Source organism: Meriones unguiculatus, chromosome 12, assembly GCF_030254825.1.
Source record: "Meriones unguiculatus strain TT.TT164.6M chromosome 12, Bangor_MerUng_6.1, whole genome shotgun sequence".
Classification (NCBI taxonomy): Eukaryota; Metazoa; Chordata; class Mammalia; order Rodentia; family Muridae; genus Meriones; species Meriones unguiculatus.
This window is the reverse complement of record NC_083360.1, coordinates 83,483,425-83,496,582: the sequence shown is the minus strand read 5'-3', so window position 1 is coordinate 83,496,582 and position 13,158 is coordinate 83,483,425. Positions and strand designations below refer to the sequence as shown.

General features: G+C 45.2%; 1 protein-coding gene across 2 annotated transcripts in view; it reads right to left on the bottom strand.

Moving 5' to 3' along the window:
• The window catches only part of Plpp3 (phospholipid phosphatase 3), a 76,697-nt gene that overhangs the window by 38,475 nt on the left and 25,064 nt on the right, over nt 1–13,158 (bottom strand). For both annotated transcript variants that reach the window (XM_021650108.2, XM_060366066.1), the window contains exon 2: nt 421–578. In XM_021650108.2, the coding sequence (XP_021505783.1) occupies nt 421–578 (158 nt within the window). The remainder of the gene's footprint in view (nt 1–420; nt 579–13,158) is intronic.

Genomic DNA, 13,158 nt, shown 5'->3' with positions numbered 1-13,158 from the left:
TCCAAGTCCTACTTATCACTACAGCCACAGGGCAGGAAAACAGCGTGCTACGAAACTGCAAGGTCATCAGCACTGTTACTGCAGCTCACTGAAGGTGAGGTAAAACCACAGAAAACACCTTGGCTGGGTAATAGAAGAAGGAGGAGGAGGAGGAGGAGGACGAAGACGACGACGATATTATTAAACTCCATTAGGTTGTTCTGAGGATAGGGCATATTAAATAGTAGAAAAAAGTGTTTCTAAATGTTTTTATGTTTTTAGCATCCAGTATATGTTGCCTTTTAGAAATAGAATTAACTGTAAAAAGCAATATAATGCTAAATAGAGTTTTCTTTGGTGGCAGTCTCTTTTGGCTGGTCATAAAGGGCCGTTGGCTCCGCTATTTTGCAGTGTAGCACAGGACAAAGACAGGGCACTTACCGCCAGGATGGCGATGACAATCCCCACTGCGCAGAGCACAGCATCGTTTATCGTCTCGCTGACTTTCAGGGGGTACTTGATGCTCTCGTCGTTGCAGTAAAACCCTCGACGGTAAGGCTTGATGGTGCTGGTCTCAATGATGAGGAAGGGCAGAGATGCTGGAAGTACACACAGAGGGGAAAAGGGAAAAGAAAATGCAAAACATCAGTGCAAAGGAGCAAAAGGAGAGCACCCTACAGCAGAGGCTACCCAAGCAGCAGACAGAAATTCTGATGTAATTCCTACATTTGTGGGACGTATTTGTGGTATTCTGCCACCTCTGTGGTGCTTTCACTACGCGTGTTCCCTTCTCTTTCACAGCCCTGTAGAAAGTGACATTGTCCTCTCTCTCTGGGAAAGGGGTCTCCCATAGCCCCACCATACCCTGATCAAAATTAAAGCCACATTTTAAAGAATGACTAACACAGCCCAAGGCTAATGACGTTCAGTCAAGGGTGAGCACTCCTGGGCCCTAACCATCTCTGCTCTGAGAAGCTCATCTGAAGGCCAAGCTCCACGGAGCTGTGCGGGCATTTGAGTCAGACACCTTGGGGCTGAATCCCAGATCCACCAGCTCCTAGCCATGAGGCGATGGCTCTTGTTCTCAGTCCACCTCTCCTCACCTCAGTCACCTTACAGTAAAATGCATGGCATGAGCAGTTCTTTCCTGTACCTAAAGCCTCTGGCCAAAGATCTGGCTCAATAGATGCCACCTTCAGTCTCTTCCCCTCACTATTCTAGGTCAAAGAGTAGAGGTGAGGTCAGCCCTTGCATCTGATATGCCAGGCAGGAGCCCAAGGGCACAGGAGTACCAGGCTGCGCTTGAAGCAGTGACTGGGTATCAGTGGCTAGCTAGTTCCATGCTCACTGCTATGCGATTTTACCACCTGCCCAGAAGTGCCTCTGAGCCTGGAAGCATAAAGCAGATGTCCACCTAAGTCTTGCATGAATATTACAGTCACATCCTACTAGGGTGATGATTACTGTAGAGACGGGGTTTCATTTTGTAGCCTAGGCTGGCCTGGAACTCACAGAGCTCCACCTGCCTCTGCTTCCTAAGAGCTGAGATTAAAGTTGTGCACGGGGCAGATTGACTTCTTGAAAGGCTCTCACCATGATGCCATTGCCTTGCTAAAGCACCACTCCATTGCTTGAATAACAGGAAGTCTCCAACCCTGACCCAAGGCGTGCCTGGGACCAGAAGCTCTCTCCTCCAGCTCTGCCAGTCCTCCTCTGGACACCAAGGAAACAGGTACCAGGCTCTGGCTCACAATGTTCCTAAGACTCACAAATGTCAAGGACTTTTTCTGTGTTTGTGTAACGAATATTATAACAGACTAGAGAGGTCCCTTTAAAGCATCATTTAAACACTACTCCCCCCCCCTCCTTCTTTCAGGGGACAGCAAAAGACTTGGAATCTTGAGCTCATTTAGGGCTTGAAGTCTACCATCTAAGTGCCTAAATCCCTAATTTAACTTTGCAAATTGGTTTCATCCAAACGTGAAATTCATTAGCAGAAAAAAAAAACAAAAACAAAAACAAAAAAAACCCCACCAAGATAAGCAGTTGTTTAAAAGATGAAATTCTCTTTTCACTTTTTAAAAATTATATTCACGTCACATTGCTCAAAGCTCCAGGCGGCCTCTGGGGGGAAAAAAAAGTACCACGAACTGCACAATTTTTCAATTACTTTGGTCCAGACCAGCAGCGATAAAAACACTAGCTTTGAAAAAAAAGTACCACGAACTGCACAATTTTTCAATTACTTTGGTCCAGACCAGCAGCGATAAAAACACTAGCTTTGAAAAAAAAAAAAAAAGTGTATTTATGTATCACAGTGCATACACACATGGATTTATTTGGTTTTATTCTTTGGATTTATTTGAATTCTATGACTATTTATTTTGTGACCCCTAACTGCTTCCTGTTAGAACAACAATTTACTTTATCAAATTCATACTAGTGCTTTGAAAAGAAGAACAGCAACACAGCACAGTATCGGGCCTGACCTTCTCAAAGTAAACACAGAGGGGCCCTGAAAGGCAATAACCATTAACTTTTGAAACTCTCTCTGCCCTGGAGTAGAGGGGGTGGAAAGGCAGTGGATAAATGTGTTGGCATAGTAGTGACAGAATTCAGCTGATATTCTGGGGGTTGGGAGCCTGGGAGGGATATCCCACCGGCTCAGGCCATCTTTACTCTGTGCCCTAGATACTTTGAAATAGGACCAAGTTGGCTATGAAGAGGGGCCGAGAAGACAGAAACTGATATTATAACTGATATTTCAGAGTTCCCTGAGTTGTGATGGTGGCATGGCGCTTAGCTGAGGCCTTGAGATGCCCGGGAGCCAAAGTGTTTCTAAGAAAATTCCTCGGGATAGGAACAGACTCTGGGTGGTTCACACTTAAGACCTCCAGCATCTGTAGTCAAAAATTTTCACATGATAGGCTCGTAGAACATGTTTCTGAGGACAATAAGACATGCATAAAAGAGCTCTGGAGTTAAGAGTTAGGCTAACAGTCTCGGGTTGTTGCTCTGTTTGAGAAGGTTATTTCACATCCTCAAAATTTTCTTTTTCATCTTCTAAATGAGAAGAATAAAATCTAACTTCAGTCTTATTAAGATGACGATGGAATAAATTGATGTGTTCATTCATTTACTCAATAAGTATGTGTTGATTTTAACTATGTTTGGTCAGTGCAGAAATACAAAAACACCCAGATACTACTTTCAGGGAGATTCTAATCCAGTCAGAGAAGACACACACACACACACACACAGCGCATCAGTTGAAAAAATTTAAAGCAATACACTGGGCAATAATGGCACAGTTTAAGACACACTGGGGACACTTGATCAATGTCACAAGGAGAGAACGGGCTCAAGGAGATAGCTCAGAAAGGAAAACCATCTGCTTAGTTCTTTTGCCCTCTCTTTGGCTGAGAGCAACACAGATAGATGCTTTATTTGCCTGTGGCTTGGGGAGGGTTTCCGGTTCTGATTATACGGGTGATGACTGCAAACAGACAAGAAGTTGGATCTAAATAGAATCTGTTTATTTTCTTGAAAGGCGTGGAGATATCATTTAGAAAAGCCAATGGCATTCTCTATCTCTTTTACAAACTTGTGGTATTTACTGAGGGTGATGCCAGTCAAATCTTGACTTTGCTCCAGAAAGAGTTGACAGAAACTGAATAAACACTTCCCCAACCGGACAACTAGTTCTTGAGACAGAAGACCATGCTTTGCTATGGGATAGCAATGAGAGGAAGAGAAGGCGGTGTCCTTTCCCAAGCAGGGTATCAGTTCCCATCACTGCCGCCATTTTTATTATTTTCTCTTGTCTTCATTTAGCTTCAAACACACACACAAACTTCCCAACACTGGTCGGTGAGATGCTAGACATAGCCTCTTCCCTGGAGAAGTTGTTCACAAACCCGAGAGTGCCAAAACATTCCCGGTGCAATGACTGATGCCTGTGCAGGGAGATATTTAGAGAACAAAATGACTCTACTGGGTCACTAGCCGCGTCCCGCATGGGATGGAGACTTAAGTTGACCCTTGCATCAGTAGGAGAAGTTTCTGGATCCCACGGACCATGTACTCCCATGAAAACAAGCAGTGCAAATTAAGGATTCCAGCCCTGGCAATTACAAAACGACAACTGCTACAGGATACAATTTCAAACTTTGCTACAGTCAGGAAAAGATAGACAAACAATGAACAGAAGAAAGAGAAACACAGCACAAAGACTAATAATGACAGTTACCATTTACTGAGCAAGCATCCTGGGCCCACTTGAGGAGCCGCTCCCCCCACCCCCTCACTGTTGTGGTCTAACAACCTAGTTACTTGCTGGCGGGCTACGAGGATGAAAGCTGCGGCTAAGTCCCAACCTTCAAGGGGCCCAACAGCCAATCACAGAGAACTAGTATGTAAAGCCACCCTATGGTTCAAAGCGATTAAAGCGATTTAGCAGAGTCACCCTGTAAGTTAATGCTGAAGCTGGATGGGATTCAAATGACCTGACTAAATCTTGGGTGCTTTCTAGAGTGAGTCACTTAAAACAGAAGCACTCATGAGTAGGAATAAATGAGCTGAAGTTCTCTCAGTAACTGTCATGTCGCTGTGGGGGGAAAAGAAAGAAAAAGAAAGAAAGAAAGAGAGAGAGAGGGAGAGAGAGAGAGAGAAGGAAGGAAGGAAGGAAAGAAAGAAAGAAAGAAAGAAAGAAAGAAAGAAAGAAAGAAAGAAAGAAAGAAAGAAAAGCAAGAAAGTTTCAGAACAGTCAGTCATGGCAGCCCTCTAGCTAATGTTCACTGAAAATCTACCACATGCCACACACATACTAATTAGATACACACATGTCTAATTCAATCAAAGATCTGAAGCCAATATCCTAGAGTTTAGATTTATTGATAATAAAATGTGTGTTATGAGCTCTCTGCAAATCAGAGCCAGAAGAGAAAGAATAATCTAAAGTGTCTAGACCCAGGCTCAAGCCTCTTTTTAATCAAGGATCAATTAAGTTCCTATACCTCTAGGGGCTTCGTGGGATGTGTAGGCTGCAGAGGAGGCGAAATCTGAACTCGGTGACAAACACTTAATGGGCAGAAAATCAAAGCATGAAGAAAGGCTGCTGTGTTGGGTTCAGGCCTTTGAAACTTCACTGGCTTTGAAAAACTAACACTTGGGCAGGTTGGGTGGTTTGGGGGTGGGGTGTAAAAAAACACAGGATAAGTTTTCATGGCCCACCCATTGATCAAGTCATGTGGGAAGTGTTACCAGAGTGACCCAGCCCCAAAGCCAAATCCCCGCAGCCAGGGCTTCATATCTGTACAAAATTAAACACAGCGTCTTCTCAGAGTGCTTTTCGGAAGCCCTTGGTGAGGCAGGGTGAGCAGAGCAGAAAGCTAAAGGTGAAGTGACTGCGCTTCTCTGAACGACCAAAAATCAGAGCCTCACAGAGGGCGCTTCTCATCTGTTCCATACCACAAGTTCTAGAGTAGCCTCTCCAGACTTGCCCAATTTTCCACTCGAACCAATCTGCACTTATCTTTACTTGATCTTAGTCAAAAGGCTGAAAAGCAGTTATCTTCAAATAAGCAAAGTCCGGGATCTGTGGGAGTGATAATTAAAGGAACATCCACCGAGCGCCTACGTGCTTACCAGCAAAATGATACAGGACACGCAATCATGCACAGGCATTGGCAAAGCATAGCTGCAGAGGCCAGCCAGTTACCAGGGTTCTCTGTGGCAGGAGCTTGGTGAACCTTTGTGGGTGGGTGTTCTTCAAACGATCCACAAATAAAAACACCGAGGATAAGAAAACTGAGCAAGCTCACCCAAGTGCAGGACATTTGGACCAGATATCAGAACTACAGCCGGAAGACATTAAGTTCCCCTTGAAAGGATTTGAGACCATTTTGCAATTTTTCTTTTTTTAATGTCTGCAACAACTGTGAAACTGTGTGTGTTGTTATTTTCTTGTGTACTCAACAGGAAACTGAAGACAAGTTTTCTCCAATGTGTCTTAGTGCATCAATGGGTCGTGTCACTGGGATTTGAACCCAGCTCTCTTTTGGTTCATATTTTCTACCTCCCTGACCTGACCTTTCTTTATAAATGACCTCCCTGTTAAAATATGACGAAGTAAAATCACTTAAGGTCAGAGTGGTCAACCCAATATACTTAGAGGTTCAAAAAACAAATATTTATGTTGCCAGAAAGTGACAGCCTTTCTATTTAAAGTAATTAATTGCTACTGGTCTTAGAAGTGCACAAACTTTCTTCGGTTTATAATATTTGCCCAGATTTTTAGACTGGACACAATCCAGATGAGTAGAATCTAAGTTTACTATGAAGGTGTTTCTTCAGCTTTGAAACAAGCTCCATGAAAAACACTTGCAGTTGGCTGGTATGAACAGGCAGTACTCTGGGCTCAGTGACTTTCCTTGACAAATGTTCATTCTTCAGGGTGAGAAAGCTAAGGCCTAAGCGGAGAAACTCACAGCAGATAGAGTCCTGCTGCTTGTGTTTCCTGAGCCCAAGTCCAAGGTCTCCTGCTTAGGTAAACAAACAAGAACAGGACAGTTCCCTGAGAATTGGGCCCTGTGTTAGGTGCTGGGGATACTGTGATGTGTAAACGCTTGCTCTGTTTCAGTTTCCCACCCTCAGACGTCTGGGGTTCCACGGCAAAGAGAAACCTGTCTGTGGTCTAATCCTGGGTATTAAAAAGAACTTTGGGTGCCCTTATTCGAAAGTGCTGACAGTGAAAACATGACTAGTTTTCAATACTCCAGATGGAACTCAGGGCCTCAAGCATGCTAAGCAAGCATTCACTACTAAGGTACAAGCCTAGAACCACAGAATAATAATTCATATCAGTCTTCAAATTTTCAACTCTGGCCTTTCTAGTTGGACTCTGCAAAAATCTACCTATCTATCTATCTATCTATCTATCTATCTATCTATCTATCTATCTATCTGTGTCTGTTGCACAGACAGACATTTGCATGCCACAGTGTATACAGGTCAGAGAACAAAATTTCATGAGTCACTTCCCCCCTTTCACTTTAGGTCATGGGGATAGAAAGAACTCAAGTCATCAGGCTTATGAGGCAAATGCTTTTACCCAGGGAGCCATCTCACAAGTGCCTTTGAAAAGGTGTCACATTCTCCCAGAAAGAAAGCGAACCAGTAGCCCATAGTTTGCACCTTTCATTGAAAGAGCTGGAGATGATCTGCCAACGTTATATAACCCACAAACAAGGGCTTTCTCTGTAGTAAAATGCAATGACCAGAGCCTGTAAGTCTTAGCATCTGTTCACCTTGGGTAAAACAGTCATTTTCCAAGACCGCTTTCTTGTCCTTTAGCCCTCTTTTAAATATAGTCAAGACTAGATCTGAATCCACTGGGCATCTGTTATGTCCCAGGAGCTTCAGATATGTCAACAGACTTAACTTTCAAAACAGTCAACATAGTCATAGTCAAGGGTCAAAAAGGCCGCAACAATTTGTCTATGTCCACTTGTTTGGTGAGAGGAATAACCAGGACAGAAAACAGAAACATCCAGCCCAAAGTCCATTTGAAGATGGGACCAGATGGACTCTCCTGCTGAATACAACAAAAACAATATCTAGGTAGACATTTTTGAGCTAGAGAGTCAACCACAGAGCTGTTGAAAGTGCATTTGACCTGACCGAGAACAGAAATCAGGACCCGTCCTGGTACTATACATATCCGGCCTCTTTGCCTCAGGTTTCTGGCATACTTCAACAGTTTGGCTGCTGGAGCTGAGGTACCAGGAGCCAGAGATCTTGCCTATGCAACCACATCTGATCTCCAGAGAACTCCGAGGGGTCTTGATCTAAGCTCCTGTACTAAAACCTCACTGGGGACCAGTCACTTCTTTCTTCTTCCAGTTTATTCAAGAAGTTTGTTTTTCAGCCTGGTGGTTATCTAATGCGTATGTTTTGCCTGCGTGTGTGCCTGGTACCTATGGAAGTCAGAAGAGGCGCTAGATCCAACGGAACTGTGGTTACGGTCTGCTTTGAGCCAACATGCGGGCATTGGGGATAGAACCCCAGTCCTTGAGAAGAAGAGTAGCCAGTGCTCTTAACTGCTGAGCCATCTCCAGTCCCCATTCATGAAAAGTGGCACGTAGGATTTCATCTCTCACCACCTGTCATGACTGGGTCTGACCCAGAGGGTGTCACTTTTTTTACCTCTCTTCATTTTTAACATCATCCAACAGGACTTTGTGCAACAGTTCTCAATATAAAAAATGGTGAAGGCTGAGATGCAATTTTATAGAGACTATCATCATTGCCTGACCCAGTGACTATTAATTCTTATTCCTGTACCTGCCAGGGAGACAACCAACACAAAGCCTTAGTGTGGGGAACCTTTTTAAGTAAGATGCAGGAAAAAAAAAGTAAGATGCAATCACAATTCTGTCCAGATTCTCCTGAAGCAGCAGCCATGGCCTCATCCCGCCACTTGCCAATGGCAGCATGATCCCAAGAGAAAGAAAGATCTGCTTGTAAACCCTAAAATTTTAGGGACTTCTCCAAAGTGGGCAAACACATGGGCCGTTGACAGTGGTTAGCAGGACCTGCACCCTGACGGCAGGCCCGTTGCTGGAGCCCTGCCATACCTTCTCAAAAGATCACACGAGGCCCAAGGGCGACAGATCCAAAATAAAAGAGAGAAAACACGGCCTCTGTATTTATCCAGTGTTGAAACGTGTCCTTGTCAGCATGCGTGTGCCCATCCAAGCTCTGCCTCTCAGGTGTACAGAAACACATGCTCGTGTCGGGCTAAAATAAACAGCGTGGCCTGGCAGGACATCAGACACGCCTGGAGGATGGTTCAAAAGTCAAAAGGCAAGCCCACAGGCAGATGTGAGGGAAGAAGGTTGGGACCAAAAAGAGGCCTATAGGAGCAAAGCTGTGCCGGCTGGCAATTGAGTCAGCAGCGGGCTCCCAGGTACCTCAAGGGAGATGGGCTAATTGTGAGGTCAAGGTCACACTTGGGTAGCCCACACCACATCTGCCTGGCAAGGATGTCCTATTTGGCTTAAAATCAGTGTTAACATCCGGCGAAAGGCAGTCTCAGATAACTCCCAGGTTCCCAGCTTCTGAAGCTTGTATTCTCCGGGGGTCCATTGGTCCTCACCATGTCGCTGACCCTGAGGCCGTGTACTCACTGCCACACGCACTTGTGCTGTCAATTTTCTGATGCCTTCTTAGCCTCGTTAGTGATTTAAGTTAACTCCTCAGCTCTGTAGATATCTGGCTTTCCTGTTTCTGTACAAAAGAATGTGTTTCCACAACATTGAACCTACGCAAACATAAGTAGCCCTGGTTCAACAATGTCTCCTACAATAAGCAGTGCTCACTACAGACACATGAAGGTGTGTGGTAACTGGTGTGCGTGCGTGCACATCTGAGCCTTAAACCAAGATGAGCTTCCCATGTTTTCAGCTGCCCTCTTAGGCATCAGGTAAAGCACAGCACAGGGCAGGTTCTTTTCAGATGCCAAGAAGCGTGAGACCAGTGAAAGGCAAGCCTTTTTGAGCTCTGAAGCCATCAGCAACTTTCTTCCCTAAGTGTGGTGGTGGAGCATGTAGGAGCACCTCCCTTATTAGCCAGCTAAGCAAGGTGTGTCATAATAAATTACATGGCTACGCAGCAGAAGATATGAGCTAACCTACCCCATTCCTGCCTAGGCGATCCCAAGCGGTGTTATCGTGGAGTTCTATTTTTAAAGGCAGTAGTTACCTGAAATAACAACAAAAACAACCTTCCTGTAAGAGGTACTCACTAGCCCTAAATAGAGTCAAGGCCAGGTGAAAAGAGACTTATGAATAAAAGCCTATCAGATACATTGGTATCAGCAATATGGAGTTAGGCACATGCCAGTCATACAACAGAGTTCTAAAACCACAGTGATATCATTATTCTATCTGCCGGGCGGGAAGACTGAGAACCATCAAGCACAGTAGTTATTTTTCTGCACAATCCAGGAATCCCTTCAGAAAACCGCCCATTTCTGTATCCCTTGGAACAAAGCGCAATCCCCAGCACTTAGCAGAAGCTAGCCAAAATCTAGAGGAGCTAGCTCTTCACCAAACACACCTTGTGACCTGAGGCCCCTTTACTTTCTGGCCGAACTCTAACCTCACACTTCTCACGGCCAAACGCTGTTCTCTGAACAAACAACACATTTCCACAATGAAGAAGAGACCCGATACTATTAAGAATTATTCATGAGGAATCATATCAGTGTCGGGTTTGGGATGAGTGGCTGAAGGCAGCATCACTTTAAACTCCCTGATCTTCAGTTCATTCCCACAAAGTGAAATGACCCTAAATACTTTCTGAGCTCTTGGGGAAAGGGTGAGGAGTTCTGGTGATTCGGCTCTCGAGCCCCACCCCACCACAGCTATCCCAAGGGCTAAGAGGTCAATTTCAGCACCTCCCTAAGATCCTCTTGGGGAATCAAGTGAGATGGAGCTCATGGATCCCCAGAAGGGTAGCTCAGACCCGGAACTTGAAACTCAGTTTTTCCACTTTACAATCTATGTGATTTTTCAGCAAGCTGCTTAACTTCTCTGAGCCTCCGCAGTAAAAGGAGGATGCCAATACCAACCAGTCTGAAGAGCCCTGAGGACCAAACCTCAGATGCCTGGAGGTGCATGGGCATTGAACAATTAGTAGTCTTTAATCCTGTGCCTGAAATTCTCCTAGCCCTGTTTACAAGATGGAGTCAAGCAGACTGGACTGTTTCCTCCCTAAGGCAATTGTACCTACAGGACAAGGCCTCTGTCACCTCAGACTAGGACTGCCACTTGCGTGGAGTGGTTCCAGGGAGCCGTGGCTAAGACACTCTCACCTGAGGAGCATACTTCCCATTCCCAGGCCTGTCAATGTTCCTTTTGTAAAAGGCAGAAACCTTCAGATCTGACAGCTGCCACCTGCACAAATAATTCAGGGATGTAATTTTGTAACCGAATACAGGCCCTGAAAAGTGAAAAGCTTGAAGTCCAAAATAATCACTTTGACCTTCTGCCTACATGCTCACTAATCACGTTTTAATTTGCAGTTGATTTCCTCTCCGTGTGCTGTCTTTACAGGTTACACTGTCATTTTATAAGTATCCAGGGAGTTACGGGCATCACAAAACACCTGATTAAACTACAACCCCAACTTCTTCCCCAGGCATGTAAGCTTTGGTCTATGCCTCAATGACTCTGCAGCATGGCACTGGGTAGACAGAAAAATAGGGTGGGGGGAGGGAAGAGATCTATTTTTAAGAAGGAAACTCCTTACAGAGAAAATTATAGGCCACAGAAATTAATAAGATGTGGTCCCTGCCCTGTAAGAATGCGTTTGTAACCAGCGACAAGAACGTTCATGGTTGGCATTGCTAAAATGGAGGCACGAGGCCACCTGTCAGCACACGCTGCTTGCAGAGGCCTGGAACAACTCCTGTTTGCTGACTGGACCCCAAAATCTACATTAAAGACTCCTTGCTGTCATTTAAATGCCAACGATGCATCAAGGCTGCGCTAAAACAAACAAACAAACAAACAAAAAAAAAAAACAAGCAAAAACACACAGAAGAAGAATAAATCCAAACTGCTGTTGCAAGCCAACTTTTGTCCTGAAGAAAATGTGAGAATAAAGAGAGGTTCAGCGGTAGCCAATGGATTCCTGAAACCTAGATGTTGAAAAGATTCTGCTAGTAAGGCGATAAACCAGCCATTTAAAAAATGCCTTAAACCCAGAAGAATCATCTTATTTGGGGAAAAGCTTTCTAGTTAAATCAACCCTGGGATTACTACACAATGAAATAAGTAAGTGGAAACCCAATAGGACCACTACAGACATTCCTTTGGCTCTGCATCTGGTCTAGCAAATTAGTCAATCTTTTGCCTTTGTTGGGGGACTGAGCTGATTTAGAGGGAAAAGTAATTCGCTACTAGTGTTTGGCCCAGAAATACCTGGTTATCCCTACGATGCTCCGAGTGAGTTTCAGAGGACCAGCTAAGTTTCTGTTGCCAATATGATTTTGTTTTAAAAATCCTGAGTAGAAGCCGGGGGGCAGTGGTGCACACCTGTAATCCCAGCACTCGGGAAGGCAGAGGCAGACAGATCTCCCTGTGAGTTCGAGGCCAGCCTGGTCTGCAAAGCCAGTCCAGGACAGCCAAGGCTACACAGACAGACCCTGTGTTGGGGGATGGAGGGTAAGGACGTAGGGGGTGGGGACGGAAACAAACTCCTGAGTAGATAGGAGTCATTGACTTTGTGTTGCTCAGTCTTGGGTCTTCAGGGAACGAAGAGTGCAGGCAGTCTGTCCTCTGGTTCTTCGTGTGAAGCATGTGGAGAACGGTCTGGCCTAAGGGTCTCATCACCTATCTAAATTTAAGGATTAAGAAAGGGCTTTACCCAAAGAGTATGGAGCCTTTTCCAGACAAGAAAGCTTTGTAAACTCCAAGGTCTGTTTACAGGACACAGGGCATTCACCAATGGCTCCAACCTCAGCTGAGGAAACTGAGGTTCCCGCTGCTCTTCAGTTTGTGAAGGTAGATAGAGGCCAGACAGAGATTTCCTAAGTCAAAGGTCTTTTTTTTTTTTTTTTTAATAACAATCAAGCCAAACCAGTGTTGGTGGCAGCCAGGCGGGGGTGTTTTGGGCTGTATCCCTTCTGTCTTCAAATAATCCTTCTCGCAAAGGCTGGAACTGAGGCTCAGAGGCAAGATCCCAGAACAGCACGAGAGAGGACAGCCAGGGTCGCTTGACTTTTTGCAGAACTGGGTAGCTGTCAAGTCTGTCTACTTTAGACTGGAACTGTCAGGAGTGCCGCTCACATAAATAGAAATCCAGGTGCTCTGGGCCGCCCTTAGTGGGCTCCTCCCCCTCCCTACCCCCTCTAGCATGGGGACGACAAAAGGTAGGCATTTCCACACCCTGGGGAGTGCTGGCTGTACTCACTAACTCCTAGGTGGCTTGCTATAGGAACCCCATTGTTCTGGGGAAGGCTCCCCAGCCAAGACTCTCCAGGAAGCCAAGGCACTGTGATGCATTTTTCAGCTGTTAAGAGAAAGGGTTCTTCCTGGGACATTTCTCCAGCGGTTCTGGAAGCCGGGTCCTTAATCCTAGCAAAGCAGCATGGAGCCAGCTTCCCCCAGAGGG